This window comes from Callithrix jacchus, chromosome 11, assembly GCF_049354715.1.
Source record: "Callithrix jacchus isolate 240 chromosome 11, calJac240_pri, whole genome shotgun sequence".
Lineage (NCBI taxonomy): Eukaryota > Metazoa > Chordata > Mammalia > Primates > Cebidae > Callithrix > Callithrix jacchus.
In genome coordinates, this window is record NC_133512.1 from 124,955,742 (window position 1) to 124,980,901 (window position 25,160).

General features: G+C 36.1%; 1 protein-coding gene across 1 annotated transcript in view; it reads left to right on the forward strand.

The window, feature by feature from the left end:
* AASS (aminoadipate-semialdehyde synthase) overlaps positions 1-25,160 on the forward strand; it is a 76,056-nt gene that overhangs the window by 41,159 nt on the left and 9,737 nt on the right. The window contains exons 12-19 of the mRNA XM_002752070.7: positions 6,287-6,346; positions 6,526-6,593; positions 9,388-9,509; positions 9,678-9,804; positions 13,562-13,672; positions 13,769-13,877; positions 14,731-14,871; positions 20,284-20,451. Of these exons, the coding sequence (XP_002752116.3) occupies positions 6,287-6,346; positions 6,526-6,593; positions 9,388-9,509; positions 9,678-9,804; positions 13,562-13,672; positions 13,769-13,877; positions 14,731-14,871; positions 20,284-20,451 (906 nt within the window). The remainder of the gene's footprint in view (positions 1-6,286; positions 6,347-6,525; positions 6,594-9,387; positions 9,510-9,677; positions 9,805-13,561; positions 13,673-13,768; positions 13,878-14,730; positions 14,872-20,283; positions 20,452-25,160) is intronic.

A 25,160-nucleotide genomic window follows, 5' to 3' on the forward strand; every position in this document is an offset into this window, starting at 1 on the left:
CATATATGGCTTTTATTGTGTTGAGCTATGTACCATCTATGCCTAATTTGATGAAAGTTTTTATCATGAAGGGATGTTGAATTTGTCAAATACTTTTCTCTGTTTCTGTTGGAATAATGACATGGTTTTTGTCCCTCATTCTGTTAATGTGATAAATTATATTTATTAAGTTCTTTATGAAAGCTGGGTTTAAACTTTTTTCAGATGCACAGTTTGCAAATATTTTCTCCCATTCTGTAGATTGTTTACTCTGTTGATAGTTTCTTTAGCTGTGCTGAAGCTCTTTGGTTTAATTACATCCCATTTGCTGCAAATGCTTTTGGTGTCTTCGTTATGAAATATTTGTCAGTTCCCATGTTCAGAATGGTTTGTCCTAGATTGTCTTCCAGGGTTTTTATAATTTTTGGCTTTATATTTAAGTCTTTGATCCACTTCGAGTTGATTTACATCATTTTATATGGTATAAGGAAGGGATCCAGTTTTAATCTTCTGTATATAGCTAGCCAATTATCTAAGCATCATTTATTAAACAGGGAGTCCTTTCCTCATTCCTTGTTTTTGTCATCTTTGTTGAAGATAAGATGGTTATAAATGTGTGGCCTTATTTTGGAGCTCTCTATTCTGTTTTATTGGTCTTTGTGTTTGGTTTTGTACCAGTCTCATACTGTTTTGGTTACTGTAGCCCTGTAGTATAGTTTGAAGTCAGGTGGCGTCATACCTCCAGCTTTGTTCTTTATGCTTAGGATCGCCTTGGCTATTCAGCCTTTTTTTTTATTCCATATAAATTTTGCAACAGATTTTTTTTTTTTTCTAGTTCTATGAAGAATGTAATGGGTAATTTGATAAGAATAGCACTGAATCTATAAATTGCTTTGGGTAGTATGGCCATTTTAATGAAATTGATTCCCCTTGAAAACTGGCAAAAGGATGCCCTCTCTTACCATTTGTACCCAACATAGTCTTGGAAGCTCTGGCCAGAGAAATCAGGCAAGCAAAAGAAAGAAAGAGCATTCAAATAGAAAGACAGGAAGTCAAATTATCCCTTTATGCAGATGACATGATTCTATATCTGGACAACTTCATAGTCTTAGCCCAAAAGCTCCTTAAGCTGATAATTTCAGCAAAGTTTCAGGATACAGAATCAACATACAAAAATTATTAGCATTCCAATACCCCAACAATCGTCATCTGGAATTTTATTTATTTGAGTCTTTTCTCTTTTCTCCTTAGGTAGACTTGGGGTTGATTTTGTTTACCTTTTCAAACAAACTCTTCATTTCATTGATCTTTTGGATTTTTTAAGTCTCTATTTTGATTATGTCTTCTCTAATCATCATTATTTCTTTGTGTCTTCTAATTTTGGGTTTAGTTTGTTCTTGTTTTTCTTGTTCCTTGAGGTGCAGCATTAGGTTATTTGAGATCTTTGTTCTTTTTTGAGATAAGCATTTAAACATTGCTATGAACTTGCTTTGAGTACTGCTTTTGCTGCATCCCATAGGTTTTGGTATGTTGTGTTTTCATTTTCATTTGTCTTTAGAAATTTTTAATTTTCCCTTTTAATTTCTCTATTAACTCATTGACTGATCAGGAGTATGTTGTTTAATTTGCATGTGTTTGTAGTTCCCAAAGTTTCTCTTGTTATTGATTTCTAGTTTCATACCATTGTGATAGAATATGATTTCAATGCTTTTGAATTTGTTAAGACTTATTTTGTGGCCTGCCATACAGTCTATTCTGGAGAATGTGCTATATGTATTAGGGAAGAATCCATATTCTGGTGCTGCTGGATAAAAAGTTCTGTATTTATCTATTAGGTCCATTTTGTCTAAAGTGCAGACCAATTCCAGTATTTTCTTATTAATTTCTTTCTGGTTATCTTTCCATTTCTGAAAAAGGGGGGTATTGAAACCTCCTACTATTATTGTTTTGCTAGTTTTACCTTTACATTGATCAATATTTGCTTTATATGTTTAGGTGTTCAAATGTTGGGTGCACATGTATTTACAGTTGCTTTGTCTTCTTAATGTCTTGAGCTCTTTAATAATGACTTCTTTGTCTCTTGTGAGAGTTTTTGAGTTTAAGTCTTTTCTATCTGGAATAAATATTGCCCCTGGCCTCTCTTGGCTAATATTTGATTTGCATGAAATATCTTTGTTCATCCCTTCTGAGGGATGAAAGCCTATATGCATCTTTAAGGTAAAAGCGTGTCTCTTGTGGGCAGCACATAGTTAGAGCTTATTTGTTTTTCTCCTTGCAACTTTTGTTTTAGGTTCAGTGGCTACATATGCAGTTTTGTTACATGGGCAAATTGCATGTCACTGGGATTTGGAGTAGAAATGAATTCCTCACTCAAGTAGTGAGCATATTACCCAATAGGTAGTTTTTCAATCCTCACCCTCCTCCCAGCCTCCACCCTCACATACATGCTGGTTTCTATTGTTCCCTTCTTTGTGTCCATGTGTACTCAGTGTTTAGCTCCCACTTATAATTGAGAACATGTGGTATTTGGTTTTCTGTTTCTAAATTAATTTGCTTAGGATAATGACCTTCAGCTGCATCCACATTGCTGCAAAGGACATGATTTCATTGCTTTGTTTGTTTGCTTTGTTATTTTGTGACAGAGTCTTGCTCTGTCACCTAGGCTGGAGTGTAGTGGCACCATCTCGGCTCACAAACCTCTGCCTCCTGGGTTCAAGCAATTCTCTTGCCTCAGCTTCCCAAGTAGGTGTGATTATAGGTGCCTGCCACCATGCCTGGCTAATTTTTATATTTTTAGTATAGACAACGTTTCACCACGTTGGCCAGGCAGGTCCTGAACTCCTAACTTCAGGTGATCTGACCACCTTGGCCTCTCGAATTGCTGGAATTACAACTGTGAGCCACTGTGCCTGGCCTATTTCATTCTTTATTATGGCTACATAGTATTCCCTGGTATGTATGCACCACATTTTCTTTATCCAATCTACCTCTGGTGGGTATCTAGATTAGTTCCATATTATTGCTATTGTGAATAGTAGAGCTTTGTTTTTTTAACCCATTCAGTCACTCTGTGTTTTAATTGGACAATTTAATCTTTTTAAAAAAATTTATTTATTTTACTTTAGGTTCATACTATATCTGGCATTTCTCCCCATGTTATCCCTCTCCACCTTCCCCTCCCTCCCCCATCACCTGCTGTCTCTCCCCTACCCCCACCAACTGCCCCCAGTGTGTGATGTTCCTCTCCCTGAGTCTACTTGTTCTTGTTGTTCAACACCCACCTATGAGTGAGAATATATGGTGTTTGGCTTTCTGTTCTTGTGTCAGTTTGCTGAGAATAATGGTTTCCAGATTCATCCAAGTCCCTACAAAGGACATGAGCTCATGGTTTTTTATGACTGTATAGTATTCCATGGTGTACATGTACCACATTTTCTTTGTCCCGTCTATCATTGATGGGCATTTGGGTTGGTTCCAAGTCTTTGCTATTGTACACTTGGCTGCAATGAACATATGTGCTCATGTGTCTATAGTAGAATGATTTATAGTTCTTTGTGTATATACCCAGTAATGGGATTGCTGGGTCAAATGGAATTTCTATTTCTAGATCCTTAGTAATTATTGATATGTTAAGGACTTACTACTGCCATTTTGTTAATTGTTTTCTGATTGTTTTGTAGCTTACTTGTTTTTTTTTTCCTCTCCTGTTTATCATTGTGATTTAGTGATTTCCTTTAGTGCTAAATTTTTGTTCTTTTATCTTTATCATTATAAATCTGCTTTAGTATTTTGCTTTGTGATTACCACAAGGCTTGCATAAAACATCTTATAGTTATAATAGACTACTTTGTACCAATAACAATTTAAATTCAGTTGCATAAAAAACTCTAGACATCTACCCTCCTGCCAGCATGTGTGTATATAAGCATATAGTATATATATAAATTTATATTCATATGTACATATATATATTTCTTTTTTACCTTTCTGAATTGGGTGCAACAAGTTTATATTTTTTAATGTCACAGTTTACATCTTTTTAGATTACCTATTTCTTAATACTTTATTGTAGCAATCATTATTTTTGACTGTTTTGAATTTTAACCTTCATCCTAGGGTTATATATACATATAATTTGCAGAGTGCCATAGCAATATTGGAGTATTCTGCATTTCATTATATATCTACCTTTACCAGTTAATTTTGTACTTTTATATGTTTTCATATTAGCAATGTTCTTTTTTTCTACTTGAAAAACTTCCTTAAACATTTTTATAGAGCAGCTCTAGTAATGAGGAATTCCCTAAACTTTTTCTTTTCTGGGAAAGACTTTATTTTTTCTTTTCTTCTGAATGAGAGCTTTGCTGTGTATAACATTTTTGGCTGACAGTTTTCTGTGCATCAGCACTTTGAAGAGATCATCCCATTCTCTCCTGGTCTGCAGGATTTCTACTGAGAAATCTGCTGATAGTCTAATGGAGATCCCCTTACATGTAACATGATATTTTTATCTTGCTGCTTTTAATATACATTTGTCTTTCATTTTCAACAGCTGATTATAATGTGCCTCAGAGGGGACCTCTTTGGGTTGACTCTGTTTGAAGATTGTTGAGCTTTATGTATCTGGATGTTCATTTCTTCTGAGACTTAAAACATGTTTTTCATTTATCAAAAATTTATATTTATTAATTTTAAAGGTTTTCTATTTAAAAAAAAATCTATATTGTCCTTTTATTTTTTAAACATATTAATCACAATTTAGACTCATTTTTGTGAATTCCAATGCACTTCTTGGTTCTATTTATGTTCCCTGTTGTTTTCCTTGGTTTTTATGGTTTTCAGTAAATTCTTATTTTTCAATATATTTATTTATTTTTGGTTGAATACTAGACATTGCATATTCAAAATTTTAGAGATGATTAGAGGATGTTATGTAATTTTCCTCCAGATAATATATTCTTTGTTTTGGGAAGGAGAATAGACAAGGATAAAGGTTAGGAGAAATTCATCTAAATTCAGTTAGGATGAAGTAATTGAAATCTAGGTTTCATTTCTTTGGAGAACTGACCTTTTACAAATTACCATTTATTTTAGAATGTATTATGCTTTAGATACATGAAAACAATTTTCTATTTATTTTAATACAGTAAATAAATTCTGTTACCAGCACCTTCTGGTACGTTTTTCTTGTTCTTAGTTGGCTGAGTGAGCTAGATCTTAACCTATAGTTAGGGAGGAAAGATTGTCTTATTGGTCCTTCCCTGTTCACCAGAAGCAGCAATGCTGATTTATATTCTCGTTATTTCTTGAGAGTATATTCAAGAATTGGGTCCCTTGAGAGGGATTAATTTATATGCCCATTACTTTTTGGCAGTATATTCAAGAGTTGGATTCCTTGGGAGAAAAGAGAATGACTAGAAGTGTGCTGATATGTTAAAATGAGACATCTTACTTTTTGTGTGTCTCAGTTTTGCAAGATAATGTGAAGAGAGTGTGAATGACTTTCAAAGTCTACTTGGTCAAGTCACTTTGGCTATTACTGTTGAAATGCTGATGTGCCTATACATATAGCTACTAATACTATTTTGAGGGAGACCCCTTACTGCAGAAGTGGTAGCCTTGCTGAGTGGAAAAACCTCATTATTTACTCCTAATAGAACAGCTTGAACTTGTGGAATGGGGTAGAGGCCCTTGAAGGGAGGACTGTAGCTCTAAAGCTTGTAAAGATATTTGACAAAATGCTTAATAGGATACATTTAACTGGTTGGAAAGGATACGCTTTTTTTGTGTTCACAGCAAGCAAAGATGATTACAATCCAATATTAGTTTTAAAATTGGAACTTATAGGTGGGTGATGAAAAATGAGAACACATGGACACAGGGAGGGGAGTACTAAACACTGGGGTCTATTGGGGGGAAAAGGGGAGGGCCAGTGGGAGGGGGAGGTGGGGAGGGATAGCCTGGGGAGAAATGCCAAATGTGGGTGAAGGGGAGAAGAAAAGCAAAGCACACTGCCATGTGTGTACCTACGCAACTGTCTTGCATGCTCTTCTCATGTACCCCAAAACCTATAATCCAATAAAAAATTAAAAAAAAAAAAAATTGGAACTTGTGCTGAAACATCATGCTTGTGGGGGCAGAGTTGATTGCTTGTAGAAGACTTCTATTACCAATCTCGGTGATCCTTAGAAAACTATTTCTTAAATTCTTTTTTTCCCCTGATTAATATTTCAATATGGATACAAGCACCAAGAGGCCTTTTTTTTGTGGTGTCATTTATCTCTTACAAATCTCATTTTCCTTTCAGATATTATCAGACGCGACGCAGCCTCTTGAAAGTCAAAATTTTTCTCCTGTGGTGAGAGATGTAAGTTATGAGAATATCTTTTCCATAAATGTATTTTTTTCTACTACCATTTTTGTTCTCCTCTCTCTCTTTCTCCCTCTCTCCATCTTTGCCATTCTGTCTCTTCTCTATCAGTCATAAGACCATGTTTGTAGGACTAAAATGTAAATACTAAAATGTCTTGTGTCATATACATTTAGGCAGTGATTACATCCAACGGTACATTACCTGATAAATATAAATATATCCAGAAACTCCGGGAAAGCAGGTAAGTATTGATCACATCCTCTTGTTTTATATATTTATTCTTATCTGGGAATTGATGAGTATTTTTAATGCTTTAATGAGAGTTCTTAATATTAGGTTTATGCAATATATAAATTTTGAAAACATAGGTAATCCAAACTAAGTGGCTGGCTGAAACCGCTGTGGCTGTTTCCCCCTAAACAGTAGTATAGCATAATTTTGGCTTTCTAATATCCTATGTAGATGTGTGAGTAAGCAAGCAAAAACCCAAAAGGCTTGTCCTTCAGGTAGCGTCTTGTTCTTTCTCCAGCTTTTGATTCATGGTCATGCCTTGCTTATTTTCTCAAAAGGAAAATAAGCACACTAACCTTCCCATGGTGCTTTCAGTTGAGGGTTTGGACTCTCTTTTGTTTAATATAATGTTTAGGAAAGTGAGTTCGTGGTTGCAAATTAAGAGAGCAGTGAATAAACAATTGATGAAAGTAAGAGGCAGTTTTCTCCACGGATTCTTATTGGGGGAAGATGACAAAAAGTAATGTAGCAAATCTACTCAAGAGAATAGTTACCGTAGAAAGGTCTTTAGCTAAGGCCCTTGTTTCCTTAATTGATTTTACTCTCCAAAGTTTGGAAACGTTGATTTTATTTTTTTGGAACATTCCAGTCTCCTCCAGCTGATTGTCCTTGTTCTGTGTTTATGTCTACTCTGCTGGTCTATTCACGTTAAAAAAGGAACCCATTGAAGTCTCAGGAGAAACCAGAGTTGGGGAAACAAAACAACACAACACAACTGTCTTACCATCTTTTTCAGTGGTTCTACCTACAAGCAGTAAACAAAGAGATCTGCCCAGATCAAGCGTACTATACTTGGGACTTTTCCATATGTGCTGGTGTGATTATAGTTACTTTTACTTTATTTTTTTAAAGTTTTTAACTTTTTCCGAGATAGAGTTTCACTCTTGTTGCCCAGGCTGAAGTGCAATGGTGTGGTCTTGGCTCACTGCAACTTCCAACTCCTGGGTTCAAGTGATTCTTCCACCTCAGTCTCCCAAGTAGCTGGGATTACAGGTGCCCACCACCACAGCCAGCTAATTTTTATATTTTTAGTAGAGATGGGGTTTCACCATGTTGGCCAGGCTGGCTGTAAACTCCTGACCCCAGGTGATTCACCCGCCGTGGCCTCCCAAAGTGCTGGGATTACAGGCGTGAGCCACCACGCCTGATTGATTATAGTTACTTTTAAATGTGTCAGTGAAATATTCTGCATTAGACACTAAGTATTTAATTTTTTTTTAAAGAGAAGCTAGCTCTATAACCCTATAGGAGAGTTTCTTATGGATAAAACTTCATATCTGTTTGTTTTTCATAGCTCTGTTTTGATTCTCATTATCTGATGATCTTTCATACTACTGATACTAATGACCTGTCCAACATGACTGGTCGTGATGGTATCTTCTCTCTTATGTGTCATATTTCATGTAGCAGCAGGTTTACTTGGCTCCAGTTGCTAGGACTTGCGGCCCTCTTTCCCTGTTGGAATCTTGTGCCAATATACTGATAGCAAAGGTTGCATTTTGAAAGGAAATTTACTGTGTATTGAACCCTGCCTTATTCTTCTGTTCTTTTCATTACTTAGCATAGTGATTATTAGCCTGGAGTCTGGGGTCTGGGGATACTGATGGGCTGGACAGTATTAGAATCTAGGAGTGAGTTTCTGTTTTGAGTGTTTGGTATTTGGACATCAAAATAATGCTTAATTATAGAAACGATAGAAAATATTGTTAGAATATATAATAACCAAATAAGAGTGGCTCTCTTTGGGAGGTGAAACGGGATGACGGTACTAGTCAAAGGAGACCTCCTCACATCAGTAGTATGTGTGTTGGGGGTCTAGGGGGACAGGATCTTTTATATGTATTTTTTAAAATTTATTTAAAATTAATGAAAATGTTTGTGGGTTAACATTCGAGAGACATTAAAAGAGCCTAAGGAGTCTAAATAACAGAGCGTACTTCAGTCCAGGGCACCAGATCGTTTCCATGGTTTCGTGTTGATATCAGAGAATTTGATTCAAAAAATATTTAATGAGTAAATTCCATATTTAAGACAAAATATGCTGAACATTAATGGGTTTGTAAAGATGGGTAAATCTTAGATGCTGCCTTTGAGGTCATAGTTTGTGGGAAAAAAAGTCATCTGTCCAGAAGGTATTAATGTAAATCCAGCAGAATAAACTGTTCAAGAATTAAAATAATACCTAACACTAGTCTTTGGTTTCTATATTTAAACCATGACATTTGTGATTCAAAGTCATGGTTTTGACTATTTTCAAGTGACCCTAAAGATATGACAAAACAATGATGAATAATAATAATCTCTTCCTCAAAGTGTTGTCTTCTGGGATCGTTGTGAGGAATAAATAAAGTTTCTAAGGTAAAGCCCCAGCATGATTTTGAATCACATCTTCTGGAAGGGTAAAATGTGAGACCAAGTTACTCAATCATAAGTAAGCCAAGAAAAGTTCCAGCATCTGTACCTCACTTGTAATACTGGGAATTGATGAAATACATGTATACATCTCTAGGTATACATCTCAGAGATGTCAGATCTATTGCTCTTCATTGTACAAAATGTAAAATAGTTAAAGAGATATGTTGGTATAGGGAACTCATTCATATTGAGATCCTTATTTTAAGTAATGTGGAGAGAAATTGTTGCTTTATTATCTAGGTTTTAGTATGGTTTGAGGATAGCAAGATTCTATAATTTAAAAACAATACAATTTTAATTAGTCCCTTCTCCTCTTTTTATTTTAATAGGGAACGAGCTCAGTCACTTTCAATGGGCACCAGGAAAAAGGTTTTGGTTCTTGGATCTGGCTATGTATCTGAGCCCGTACTGGAATATTTATCAAGAGACGACAATATAGAAATAACAGTAGGTAAATATGCCCTAGTTTTTGAAGAAGAAAAATATATTTTATAACATGTTGATTTCTAAATTTTAGAAGACCACTTAGTTTCTAAAATTTGAAAGTTTATTGTTGGAGATGTTAAAATATATTTTACTCTGACATATTTAAAAATGTGACTTTTAATTCTTGAAATAGGCTCTGACATGAGGAATCAAATTGAACAGTTAAGGAAGAAATATAATATCAATCCTGTTAGCATGGACATTTGTAAACAAGAAGAGAAGCTGGGCTTCTTGGTGGCAAAACAGGATCTTGTTATCAGGTCAGTATCTGGCAAGAAATGAGTTTCATTTTTTTGTTATTTCCTTTCTCTTATTTTTCTCTTTCTTTTTCTTTTCTCCTCTCTTTGTACTCTTTGTAAGTAAACTTTTAAATTGAAGTATGGATCCAGAAGGGGCACACATCATAAGTATATAGCTCAATGAACTTTCACAAAGTCAATACACTCTGTGACATCAAGAAGCAGAATATTAATAATTCCCCAGAAGCCCTCCTGGTGCCTCTTTCTATTCACTCAACCCATCCTCTAAGTGTAAACACTATCCTGGCTTCTGACGTATAGTTTTGCCTGCTTTCAAACTTCATATAATTGAAATCATTCAATATGTCCTCATTCGTGGCTGCCTTCTTCCATTCAATGTTGTGATTATGAGAGTCATTTATGCTATTGTCTGAAATGATAGCTTATTCATTCTCATTGCAGTGTAGTATTTCATTATGTGAATATACCATTATTATTTATTTGACTACTATGGATATTTAGGTTGTTTCTGGATTTTGGCTATTATAAGTCACACTGCTATACACATTTCAGTATTTGACTTTTGGTGACCATTTCACCAAAACAGTAATTACACATTTCTGTGGGATGTATACTTGGAAGTGGATTCGCAGGTCATAAGGTATTCATGTTTCATGTACTTAGTGTCTGTTTATCCTTTGGACTTATAAAACTAAAATGAAAAAGTAGAGTATTTAGCCTTATGACCATTTTAAGTCTCATGATAGCAACAAATCTTGAAATAGAGTATAACTAACAAAAATGCAGATCTAACATCTAGATACAGAGTTACGTGAGATTTACTGTATAACTAAATTTGGTTTTGACGTGAGGACATATGAACACAAAGAAAGAAACAACCGACATCAGGGCCTGCCTGAGGGTAAAATGTGGGAGGAGGGTGAGTATCAAAAAACTACCGTCGGGTACTATGCTCATTACCTAGATAATGAAATAATCTGTGTGCCATACCCCCATGACATACGGTTTACCTATATAACAAACCTACACATGTACCCCTGAACCTGAAAGTAGTTAATAAATAAATAAACACATTTGGTTTTGAGATGACAAAGTGATGAGAATAGTCATTAATTCTTAGAATGTAATTTCTCCAGATGAGAGGAAGAAAGTTATCTGTTTTCTCATAATGATTACCTAGTCACTTTCATAGATCAGATTCAAATTGTATCTTTGGAGGAAGTTCTATGATGTTCTGCTTTGGAAAAAAAAAGCAAGGTTGGAAAACATATAATGAAAGGCAGTTCTGTAGGCTGGCATTTTTACATTGTCTCTTGATATCTTTAAACATAGGCTCACTTCATGCACTTAAAATGTTACTCAATTTATAAAAATTTTATGGGAATTAATTTTTATTTAGAAAAAATTGATTAATGACCAACTGACCCTCTCTGATATTACTATGAAAAGAAATTCTGATTCAAAATAGAATGATCTAGGCTTCTGAGTAGAACAATAATTTATTTTACCACACATGGGTAGTTAAATATATCACTTTTTAATTTTTTTAAAAAAAGTAAATAACATGATAAAATCTGAAATAAAATGTGACAATATAATGGACAAAGACATCAATCTATTTATATGTGCAAATTTTAAAATTTAGCAAGTAAGTGGACTCAATAAAATTTGGCATTAGCAAAATCTGTTTTATATTTAATGTTTTCTCATTTAGTGCATTTTCTATGCTGAATAATAGTAATGCCATTAAACAGTGTTATCCTATAGTGTTTCTTAAATATACATATATATTTTTGAGACAGAGTCTCATTTTGCCACCCAGGCTGGAGTGCAGTAGCACAGTCTTGGCACACTGCAACTTCCACCTCCCAGGCTCAAGTGATCCTCCCACCTCAACTACCCAGGTAGCTGGAACTACAGGCACATGCCACCATGCCTGGCTAAATTTAATATTTTTGGTATAGATGGGGTGTCACCATGTTGCCCAGGCTGGTCTAAAACTCTTGGACTCAAGCAATCCACCTATCTCAGCCTCTCAAAGTACCATATTATAAGCATGAGCCACCATACCTGTCCAATTGTTTTATATTTTAAGTTGGGGAAAGAATGTTTTGATATAAACACAATGATAGGGGCTATAAAAAATGACTAAAGAATATGTTTTACAAAAATTTTATAGTAATATGTAAAATTCTCATAGTTTTAATATTTCAAATTTAACTTTTAACAATTTAATATAAAGTAGTAATTGATTTCAATGTTTCTTTGAAAATTCCCATGTATTTTATGTATATTTTTCACAAGTGACATTTTCGACCTTTTGGAGTAATTGGGTTGGAGTTAACTTAAATAACTTAAGAGTATGTCCCACTGAGTGCTTACTATATCACATTCAAGATGAATTATGAACTTTAATCCCTTCGTCTAAAAAGGTACCATCAAGTAAAGACCTACCATTATATTTCTTACCCTATTATTAGGTCAAAGTTTAAAAATATTATTAGATCTTAGTAAAATTTTGATTGAGCAAGTTTAGTATGGAGAATGTGTTTTAAAAATTTCTACTTAACATTTAAGATGATGACATTGCAGATTTTCTATTAATATTTGATTCAAATAGTTTTGCAAAGTATTTTGCTCAATGGTTTCTAAAAGTCTACCAAATTTGTTAGCAGTAATTCTTTTTGGATTAAGACACCAAAAACACAGAGACCTGGAGCTCTTGATACTGACAATAGCAATACTTGATTCTATTGACCTGAGGAGGAATAAATGCCTGAAAAGTGGTTTTATTGTTTATTTTGTTTTTCATGATCTAGAGAAAACATGAAGTATGTAGAATAAATTTGACAAGTACAATGATACAGTGTGATATTGTTTATATTGGTTTTTATTTTTTTTTGTTGTTGGTATTGTAAACAGCTTTACTAATTAGGCAATAAGAAACAACTTAAATATTGTCACGTAATTGACAGGGTATTTTATTGTTCCTAGAATAGAATATGGATATACTCACTTATATAACACTCATATTTATGAAAATTTAATTTCTTATGATTATGCAGTCCCAGCACCAAATTATAATACCAAAGCCAAATTTGTTGAAAATCCAATCAAAGTTTAGCTTTGAGTACAGCATCATCTGTTGTTCACCATGGGGATTTTTAGCCATTTTGATAGCCTTTACATTGACGCCTGATCCACTCCAGTCCCTGGAATAGCTGGGACTACAGGCATGTGCCAATATGCTGGACTAATTTTTGTATTTTTTGTCGAGATAAGGTTTCATCATGTTGCCCAGGCTTGTCTTGACTCCTGGGCGCAACCAATCCATGTGACTTTGGCCTCCCAAAGTGCTGGGATTACAGGCATGAGCCACAGCACCCGTTGTCAATCCACTGTTAATGGGCATGTCAGTTGATTCCATGTCTTTGTTACTGTGAATAATGCTGTGATGAACATGTAAGTGCATGTGTCTTTTTGGTAGAATGATTTACTTTCCTTTGGATAAATACCAGTAATACAATTGCTAGGTCAAATGATAGTTCAACTCTTAGCTCTTTGAGAAATCTCTGAACTGCCCTCCATAGCAACTGAACTAATTTACATTCCCACCGACAGTGTATAAGTGTTTTCTTTTCTGAGAGAATAATTTAATCAGGACAGTACCTTAAAATGCAGCTTTAATACAATTCAAGTACATTGGAAGGTAGGGTTGAAAAAGGAAGTTTATGATTAGTTTCTTCCTGTTTTTAAGCTTGTTGCCGTATGTATTGCACCCTCTTGTGGCCAAGGCCTGCATCACAAACAAAGTTAACATGATCACTGCAAGCTACATTACACCAACACTAAAAGAATTGGAAAAAAGGTAAGTTTTAATCATTTTAAACAAGCTGAGTGGATCCATGGCATTGTTTTTATTTTATATCCAAGTTTTTCTTCTTCCTCTTTCCACCTGCTTCAGTGTGGAAGATGCTGGCATCACAGTCATTGGTGAATTGGGATTGGACCCTGGTCTGGATCACATGTTAGCAATGGAAACAATAGATAAAGCCAAGGAAGTGGGAGCCACGGTGAGCCCAATTTATACCCAAAGGGAAACACTAAAATGTCTAACTTCTTGTGTACAGAAATAATCTTTCTTTAACTTTGATTAAAGATGCTGCTATATTATAACTCAGTCTTTGAATAGAAATTTTAAATAAAATCTTATAACTGCTGAAATATTCATATAGGAAAACAATATCAAAGTCTTAGATAGCAGCCAATTTCTGGAGAAACAGATGCTACTATAAAATTTTGGCTTAATACAAATTTTAGACTACCTCGAAGATTCTGTAATAAGGTTTGACTTTTAAAAGTGAGGAGAATCTTTGGGTATTAGCAGTCTGTTGATATGAACTATCTTTTACACATAACAAGGTACTATTGGGTGTAAATGGCATGATTCAGATTAAGTGTTTTGGGTTTTTTGAATGTGTGTTTGTATATGTATGTGTGTATTCAAATCATATTTGCATATATGATTTATGCAAATATATAAATTACATTTATGTGTATTCAAATTATAATGTGAATGTTCTAAACATGCAAATATATAATTAAAACTTTATATGTGCAAATATATAATTTGAATACAAAAGTTAGTAGGAACTGACCAAACAGAATTGAGCTAATAGTTGAATTTTTAACTGAACAAAATGTTATTATTTTTAGAGGATTTAAATATATATATATATATAGTCAACTGTTATTTAATCAAATGGTATATGGCTTTAAGGATGTATTTTTGAAAGCCTTAGTAACTTTAAGAATGAAAAACTATAGCAAGTCTACTCCATTCATGTCATTGTCTTCAATTAATTACTTAGATATTCTCTAACTTGTTGTGAATTCTTCCTTATTTGTGGATTCATTAATTTACAGATTGAATCATATATTTCCTACTGTGGTGGACTTCCTGCCCCCGAACATTCAAACAATCCATTGAGATATAAATTTAGCTGGAGTCCAGTGGGAGTTTTGATGAATGTAATGCAGCCTGCCACCTATCTGCTCAATGGAAAGGTGAGGAATTTCATCCAGCCATAGTGAAATCAACCTGCAATAACCACCTGAGACAGTCTAAACACTCCCTGATTCCAAACCCTTTAATAATGGCAATGCTGACTCTCTCCATTATCTCTTCTTGTGGTACTTCCCAGTGTATATTTTTTGTTCTGTTTAGCACAGTCTCCTTGCTGTTCCTGCAAAGCCTGTGCTTAGTCTTCCCAAGCCTTCTTGCACGTTGTTTCTGATAATCAAAAATTCACTTCTCTATATATGTAAACACTGGTTATCTCTTGATTTTTTTCAGCATGACGAACATTTTCTGAGTGCCTACTATGTGCTGGACTTTGGGCAAGTTTCTCCAGACTGTCATAGAGAATGAAGTCTGTGACCTCGGAAAAACTCACAGCTAGATTGGGGATGGGGTTTAGCTGTTGGAATGGAGGGTTTGGTGTGTTGGAGAAAGAAACGCTGCCATGTAACAGAACATAAGCACTCGGAGTTTAGCATTATTTTCATATTTTTACAGTAAGAAAGCTGTGGCTCAGGGAGCATGCATGTCCAAGGTTATTTGGCTGAGAATCAAACCCAGGTCTAACTCTGAAGGCTTTTTTTCCGCTTTACCAGATTGCTTAATGGCTGGAAAGATAGACATGGGAATAAATGACTATAATCTAATGGGAAAATTTCCAAAGCATGTTAAAAGTACTTCAGAGGTACAGATGGGAGGACAGTTTAATTGGTCTTGGTGAAGTGGTTGGGGGAAGGAGGGTGGGGAGAAGGAAAACTAATGAAGAAAGAGGATGTGCTTGGCATTGAAGGATAAGAAGGTGCCAGCTAGGCAGGGATGTTAGCATTCATGGTATGACAGGTTTGTAAGGGGAAAAATCAGGTTTAGGGAGTTAAGATAACAGCTACACTGGCAAGTGGCATGGCCAGTATCCAGATCACATCTATCTCAGTTAATAGCTTATGCTGGTAGTTTGGAGAAAAATGTAATGGGACTCAGAGTGCCTCTTTGAATTGTGTGTTGTAGGCACCTCACTCACCTTACCCTACGGGAGGGATGATTAATATGATCAGATAGATGTGTTTTAAAAAGATTATTCTAGCATCAGTATTACACATTGTCAGTGTATCTATGAATCAAAATGTATTTCAGGAGTAGAAGAAAATAATTTCTTAAGCCACAAGGTAAATGCCATTATTAGCCATCGTCTTTTGTGCCTATGATACAGAGCATGACTCATACTTGGCTGTACCTTGGAATTACAAAAGGAATTTAAAAAGTATTGATGCCTGGGCCTCATCCCCCAAAATTCTGATTTGCCCAGGTTTGGAGATTTTTTAAATCTTCAAAGTGATTCTAATATGCAGCTGAATTTGAGAACAACTGATTTAATGATCAGAGAACTGTAGCTGCACTTAAAATAGTACCAAATAATCAGGAACTTCAGTTTGATGCTGGAATGATATATAACATATTTCAGGATAATAAACAGGATCAATGAGTTCTGGTCCAATTGCTGGCATTCACCGTAACACAGCCAAAGACCAGGCAGTTGAAAAGATCCACGGGATGTCAGTTTCCTGATATGTAATGTGAGCACTGATGTTCTACCAGTTCTTCAATTCTATGAATCATGAAGGTTTGGAGCAGAATCTTAGTCTCATGTTTTGCCAGCCACGCATCCTTTTACGTGCATCAGCCTGTCTCCTATTGCATTCCAACAGCTCCTTTTACCTTCTGCAATCTTAAGAGACTGGCCTATGATTGGTATAATTAACATGTGAAGGCAGGATGAATTATTACTTCAGTTGAATAAAGCACTTATTTTTAGGAGGCCTTATAAATGCTAAATATGGTAGTAATGAAAGGGCCAGCAGAGTGCAACCCACGTAAAAGAAAGAACGAGGAACTTGATATCTGTGAGCCTGGCTTTGTGCTCTAGCTCTGCCGTTGCTGGTTGTGAGCTGTGGGTTCCTCGTCTGAAGAGAAGGACAATCAGGCTAGCTTCCAGGGTTCTTACTCAGTGAGGTTATTTAGATGGCAATCTGCCTAAAATCAGATTGCCAGGCATGTAATCAATCTAGCAAATATTAGCTATATAAGGAAATTATGATTGTGAGAGTTTACGAAAAGCAAGAGGTTATTTTCAGGTAGCCGAAGTTGTATTTGTTGCATTTGAAGTTCTCCTCTTTCATCCTAAACTTATTTTGTAAAAAGGAATGCTTTTTGCATCTCTCTGACGCTGTGGAGGATACCAAAAGAAAACATGACACTTTTCTTTTCTTTGCTAAAATGATACTTTTTCAAGGTCCCACTTGCATTACCTCTTGTGGATGAAGCTTTTCGTGACCACTCCAGCCTCTGTTCACTATTATTCTGTCTGAACTGAATCAAAGTGTCAGACACTTTGTTTGTCTGTGTCTAAGAATTTTCTAGGTGCTGCATTATTCACTCTGTAATTCAAGTGTATCAGTCTGCTTCCTAAGCCAGATTGTTAAACAACTCTAAACCTCTCTTGTATTCTTGCCCTTCACTCCCTCTGCCATCATCACCCTCAACCATGGATCAGATCTTAAATGATTCACAGAATCACAGTGGGGGAAAACAAGTCACGTCTCTGGATTTTTACTTAAAATTAAAGCCTTAAACTTTTCCAGAAATTGGGCAGTGGCCTGTGAATTAGGACATATCTCATTATCTTACATCTTTGCAGTAATTACTAGCAACTTCTTCTATTTATAACTTCTAATCTAATTCCTAACAATTCTGATTTTCTTCCACATATTCAGAGATGGTGATGTCATCTTCTCTTAGTTGAATTCCCCTTACAAGTGGTGGTGGCATAGTTTCTCACACTGGTGGCATTTGGGAGTGACATGGCAGAGTCTTGCCATCACCTTCTGCAATGTTTCCCAGTCTAACCTGGCAAAACGTATAGTCTAAGTGAGAAACATGCTTGCTCTGCAGACATAGTTTAAAATAAGTTTTCTAGCCCTCTATCCATTGCTTGCCACCACCTTGACTGCAGCACCCAGCCCCTTGGGAATCAAGAGCTACTACTATCTTCCTTTACCTGTACCCATTATTTATGCATCTTTCAGGTGCATCCCAGGTGGCATAATCTGGAATACTGTTCTTTGTCAATATCCCTTTCAAAATACTGAGCCAGAAATAAGCATGATTAAGGGAACAGTTTAGTAGAAGAAACACAGACGTTGCAGTCAAATAGAACTGGGTTCAAATTTGCCTTTGGGTGACTCAGCCTCATTTTCACCTCTGAAAAATGGGTTATTTCATGGATTAAATATAATGTGTATAAGGCACTGGGCACATAGTGGGCCCTGAAGAAATGATTGTATATTTTCTTATTCATTTAGTGATCAAGTTTACTGTGATTATTTGAATATATATGATATACTTATTCGAATATAGCTGTGATTCGCTATAGTTGGGAGATGTATATTTGTGTTTGTCTCTGTGTGTGTGAAAGAGTTGGACCTAGAGAAGCTTGCAACAGCAGTGAATAATGAGCCTGAGCATTGCGAGAGCAGAAAGAAATGCATGTTCTCTGTAAAACAGACAAATATGTCTGTCTTCAATCACATTATTAATAAAATATTAAACAAGAAAGAATTTATTATTGGACGATATGATATACCACTACGAATACAACTATGAATTAATACCAAATGACAGTGATTACCCAGTAATTTTTGGGTTAGTTTGCTTAGCCAACTGCCAACCTCACTAAATGAATTATTGCCACTCAGCTTACATTTCTCCATCTTCAATGTAAGGTTTTCATAATAAATTTATGAACCAGCTGTTTTATTTCTGGTTGATAAGTTAGAATATTGTGGTCTTTATTGAATTTTTCTTTAAGAAATTTTCCTGACCTTCAAACAAGCAAACAAACCTTAAGAATTGTCATAGATTATAGAAATGAGATGGGTGTGAAGACCCTAACGGTCAACATTTGCTTTTTTGTTTTTTCCGAGATGGTATCTTTCTGTGTTGCTCAGGCTATTCTCAAACTCCTGGGCTCAAGCCATCCTCCTGCCTCAGCCTCCCAAGCCGAGTAGCTGGGATTACAAGTGTACATCACCATGCCCAACATTTGCTTTCTTAGATTTTTTTCAAAAATTTAGAATTCTATTAAATAAATTGGTTTTAAAGAAGTAGAGCAAAAACTATCCCTTTGGAAATGTTTACTCTGCAGTCTAGAAGGGTTCATAAGAAAATTAAATGACACGCATTCCTCACATCCTTCATTTAGATTTTCACTCTAAAATTTTTAAATTTGGAGAGAGTGCTTGGCACTCCAAGTAAGGCGTGAGAATCCTTAAGTTTAGCCAAATACCTCTTCAGGAGATCCTGTGACTCCACCTTAAAGTATATTGGCAGCTCCCTGGTACAGTGTTACTTTGTTCAGCTTTAGAGCAATTGGTCAGCATCATGCTACCTGACTTCAAACTATACTACAAACTACAGAGAAATTGATCAGAAATTGTTTCCAGTGTACAATAAATTCAGTTCCACCAGCAGCACCAACCAGAATTCTCAGACCTAATGTTATCACTCCAGAATGCTTTCCATGATCTCAATGATAATAACAAGCCTTATAAACGAATAGAAAATTTAGTTCTTTAAAATTAGAGACTAAGAAATCCTTCATTGTATTTTGAGTCTGTGTGATGGGGGTAGGGATACGGGAGATAAGTACTGAGGTATCAAAAGATTTTTACTTCATCACTCATGTTATTGCCTTCACAATTTGTGTGATCCACGACATGTAGATCACTTTCTTTTGCTCAGAACTGTTCGCTGTATGAATGAAATGTTTGTGACTGTGCCTAACGTGGCGTTCAGAAGGGTCATAAAAGTAGGAAAATGAAAAGAATGAGAATATTGATTGCCGTTGGAGCATAGAAGCCATTTAAACAATTATCTGTTGCTTTTAGCTTATCTTTTTAAGTTTATTGTTTAAACATTTTTATATAAAATACTTTATGTAAAATAATAAATGTTTATTTTTAATCATTTTTTTGAATGTTAAAAAAATAAAAATTAAAAATGTTTAAAATTCTTTTTTTTAAAAAAAGGTTATATATTTCTTTAAAAAAGGCAAACTCTAGTGGGAAATAATTTAGTGCCATTTTATCCAGGGGAAGGAAAAAAATGAAAATAAGACTATGTTTAGACAAACTAAAAGCTTTAAAGTGAAATTTTAAAGCTTGAGAGAAGAATTGCATTGTGAATTATGATATTAGTAGAACAGCTTAAGTGTAGGATGATGACTATGGTGGTTTCATTCTTTTTTTTTCAAATTTCTATTGCTTTCTCTGTTCACATGAAGCAGATAAGTCCTAACAGAAAGGAATGGCTCTTAACCCCATGTGTGCCTTCTCAATGTTCCTCAGGTTGTGAATGTTGCAGGGGGCATCTCCTTTCTTGATGCTGTGACGTCCATGGATTTTTTCCCAGGATTAAATTTGGAAGGCTATCCTAACAGAGACAGTACGAAATATGCTGAGATTTATGGCATTTCTTCTGCTCACACTTTGATGCGGGGGACACTGAGATACAAGGTAAGCAGCTGGACTTTAGATTCAACATGTTGCCAGTTTTGATGTAAGGGATGTATACACTTAATTTTCCTTAGTAGCCAAAACAATGAAGATGATAAACCAAGTTGGAGTCTACTTTTTAGGAATCTTATGATTGAATATTTTAGGAGACTCATCTCAAAATAAAAAGAAAATTTATTGACTCATTAGGAGTTGGAGACAGGCAGGGCTTTAGGCTCAGTGAGATTTGTAGGTCAAGTGACTGCCCCAGGACTGGATTTCTTGTAACCTCTCAGCTCTTCTTCCCAATATTCACTGGAGTCTCAAGTGCTATGCCATGGCAGAGTGCTGGCAGCAACCCAGCCTCTCAGATTAAAATTCAATGGGAATAAAAATGATATCCTTCTAATAGCTAAAAATACAATTTTTGTCTCATTAGCTGGAAATGATCCCTAACATCAGTGTGATAAAATGTGCCCATCTACTTCGTTCTATGTTATATGTCCCTAGAACTAGAGGTTGAGTCAATGTCATTGGAAGCACATAGACTGGGTCTGGGGAAAACAGATGGGATGAAAGGGTCATCCCCAGAGCAAATCCAACATATTTTTAAACCACAAAATGGGGAGTACATTCTAGGAGCATAAATGCAAATGTCCACTACATATTTATTGATCACAAAAAAAGCGGTTATAAGTGTGACCAAATCCAGACAGCTGATATATTAGTTTTCTAGCTGAATAAATTATCACAAACTGGATAGCTTGAAACAATAGGGATTTATTCTCTCACCACTCAGGAGGCCGGAAGTCTGAAATCAAGGTGTGTGTGAGGAGGGCTGGTGCCTCTTGGAGGCTTGACTTTGAGACACATCCATCCAATTTGTGCCTCAGTTTCATATCCCCTTCTTCTGTGTATCTCAGTGTGTTGCCTCCTCTTATTAGGGCACTAGTCATTGGACTTAGGTTTCACCCTAAAGCCAGGTTGATTTTATATTGAGGTCTTTAATTATATCTGCAAACATTCAAGTGAGGCCATGTTCTGAGGCTCTGGATGGCCATGAATTTGGGGGACAGGACACTAAACTCAACCTAATGTAACCAGCATACCTAAAATACATGTCTCTCAAGATCAGAGACCTGACTGCAAATCAGGTCCTGTGAGATTTCCCGGCTAATGCCAGAGAGGGGATTTGTCTCATGTGTGTTACTAGTATTCTCTATTTTTTTGTCTTGAAGATATAAAGTACACGGGCCTGTTAGTGATGACCCTTTAATCTTGTGCCTGCTTTTCTGTTGCTCTCTTATCTTTTTTTACTGGCTGTTCCTTCTGCCTGGAACTTTTCCTCCAGATATTTACATCATCCTCCTGCAGGCCTTGTCCTTTTCGTCTCTGCCACCCTACCCCTGGTAACCAAAGGCATACAGCCTTGACAGACAAGGCTCCATCGGGCTCCTCGTGAACTGGGCACTCCTTCACGGGCAGAAAAGCAGAATGTGTCTTCACTTCCTACTGCTCTGCACACACGTCACCATATCTGGGAGAAGGTGGTTTCTATTTTCCTTGGTGACATTAAACACCTTCACATCATTTCTGTTTCTGATTTCTTCTACAAGGGCCAGTGGCTTTCCTTTAGGAACTGGGATTGTGCCAAGGATTCTAGTCCCCGGGATAGATGGTTTTATTCTCAGTCTCTGCATATTTCACTTTCTTAAAAAGATTCTGCGTGTAAGTGAGATTATGCAGTATTTTACTTTTCATGTCTCATTCCACTTAGGACAGTGTCTTCCAGATTCATCCTCCTATCTATTCTTAAAAAGAAAACAACTGCTCTGTTTCTTTTTTTTTTTTTCTTTTAGGGAGGAAGGCAGGAAGGGAGGGAGGGAGGAAGGAAGGGAGGGAGGGAGGGAGCCGGGGAGGGAGAGAAGGGAAGGAAGGAAATCAGGCAGTGAGAGAGACATTGCCAACCTGGATCTAGAGGTCTACAAGTTGATTTCTTTGGTTTTTTTTTTTTTTTTTTTTTTTTTTTTTTGAGAGAAAGAAAAAAAAAGGAGTGAAGGAGAGGAAGAAATAAAGGGAGAGAGAATGGAAATGTTGCTTTATTCTAAAAAAAATGGGTATTAATAATGGCTAATCAATATTTCATTTAAACCTATGAGTAGGTATGATGGGGTATTGACAAGAATGTATATTTTGTGTATTTAAAGTGGAGAGCTCTATAAATATTTATTAAGTTTACTTGTTCTGGATCTGAATTCAAGTCCTTGATATCCGTATTAATTTTCTGTCTCATTGAGTCTAAGCCTCTGTGTATCTGGGTGTTAGGATTGTTAGCTTTTATTGTTGCATTGATCCTTTTACCACTGTATCTTTGTTGCTTTAAAATCTATTTTATCCGATACAAGAATTGCAACTCCTGCTTTTTGTTTATTTATTTTTGCTCTTCATTTGGTTGGTAAATCTTTCTCCATCCCTTTGTTTTGAGTCTTTGTGTATCCTTGCATGTGAAATGGGTCTGGATATAGCATACCGTTGGGTTTTGGCTGTATCTTTTGATTGGGAAATTTAGTCGATTTAAATTTTGGATTGCTGCCATTTGATGTTAACTGGCTGTTTTATCCATTCATTGATGTAAATTCTTCTTTATGTTGGTGCTCTTTACTTTTTGGTATATTTTTAGAAAGGCTAGTACTGGTTGTTTCTTTCTATGTGTAATGCTTCTTTCAGAAGCTCTTGTAAAGCAGGCCTGGTGGTAATAAAATCTCTGAGTACTTGCTTGTTCATAAAAGATTTTACTTTTCCTTCAGTTGTGAAGCTTAGTTTGTCTGGATATGAAATTCTGGGCTGAAAGTTCTGTTCTTTAAAGATGTTGAATATTTGCCCCCACTCTCTTCTGGCTTGTGGAGTTTCTGCTGAGAGATCTGCTGTAAGTCTGATAGGCTTGCCTTTGTGGGTAACCTGACCTTTCTCTCTGGCTGCCCTTAGTATTTTCTCCTTTGTTTCAACCCTGGTGAATCTAATGATTATGTGCCTTGGGGTTGCTCTTCTTGAGGAATATCTTTGTGGTGTTCTCTGTATTACCTGGGGTCGAATATTATCCTGCTTTGCTAGTTTAGCAAAATTTTCCTGAATAATATCCTGAAGAATATTTTCCAGCTTGGATTCATTCTCTCCGTCACATTCAGGTACACCTATCAAACGTAAATTTGGTCTTTTCACATAGTACCACATTTCTTAGAGACTTTGCTCATTCCTTTTTATCCTTTTTTCTCTCATCTTGTCTTCTCGTTTTATTTCATTAAGTTGGACTTCGACCTCTGATATCCTTTCTTCTGCTTGAATAATTTGAGTGTTTAAACCTGTGCATGCTTCTCGGAGTTCTTGTATTGTATTCTTCAGTTCCATTAATTAACTTATATTCCTCTCTAAGTTGTCTATTCTCATTAGGATTTCATCAAACTTTTTTTCAAAGGTCTTAGTTTCTTTACATTGGGCTACAACATGTTCTTTTAACTCACAGAAGTTTCTTATTATCCATCTTCTGAAGCCTGATTCTGTTAATGGGATGCGCTCGTTCTCCATCAAGCCTTGTTCCCTTGTTGATGAGGAACTGTGATCCTCTTTAGAGGGAGAGGCATTCTGATTTTGAGTATTCTCAGCCTTTTTATGCTGGTTTCTTCCCATCATTGTAAATTTATCCACCTGTCATCTTTGTAATTACCAACTTTCAAATTAGGTCTCTGAGTGGACGTCCAAGTTGTTAATTCCCAGGGCCGAAATATGAGCAACCCACTGCGCCGGCCAAAACAGCAGCATTAAGACTGATGGTGCTTTTCTGCCCGGGAATCTCCAGTCTGGCTTCCTTCTTGAGTCCGTAATAGGCGACTCTGCCTTCCCAGAGCTCCAAACGTCAGTCATAAGGGGAACCAGTCCCGTTTACTCTGCACCAAGAGCTGCCGCGCCGAGGTGCCAGCAAAACCGCTGCGTCGGCCACAAGAGTTGTGCTGGAGACCCGTGCGGCTCCTCCACTGGGAATATTCTGCTCCATGAGTGACAAAAATTTGTCTGAAAGTGTGGTTTCCTCTCGTTCTCTGCACTTTCACTGGGAGCTGCAATTTCGAGATGTTGGATCATTCTCCCAGTTTCAACAACTGCTCTATTTCTTACTCGTGAGAACTTCTGTTACATTTACGGGCACTTAGCATTTACTTCTGTGCATTTTGTTATAATTTTATGTGTATTTTTCTTATCTCCCAAATAGATTGTAAGCGCCTAGAGAGCAGGTGCTTGGACTCTTATGAATATGATTTTCTCATTGTCCAGGAGTCAAATGAGACACCGGTGATAATGTCCTACTGAAATCTAGGACCTGTGGCTCTTCTACCAGCCTTTTGGCACGGTAGAAATTCTAGTCTGAACTGATGAATACAATCCCAGCTCTAGCAGATTTTTTAATATATTTTCTTCACTTCATTCAAAAAGAAAAAATGAGTAATAACTTTTTTTTGTCCAGCAGTCTTTTGCCAAACATATAGATCCAGGAATGAAGAATTTTAATGGATTTAAACATTGAATAAAGATCTCAGCAAGGCATGTGAGTGAGAGCCATCCCCATAGATTCCCTGAGGATGGAAGATATCACAGTTTCATAATCATGAGGTCCAACATCCTGGGCAATGCCAGCAATCCGTTGGTAACCTCAGTATTCTTTGAGTATAGGAGATGAGATA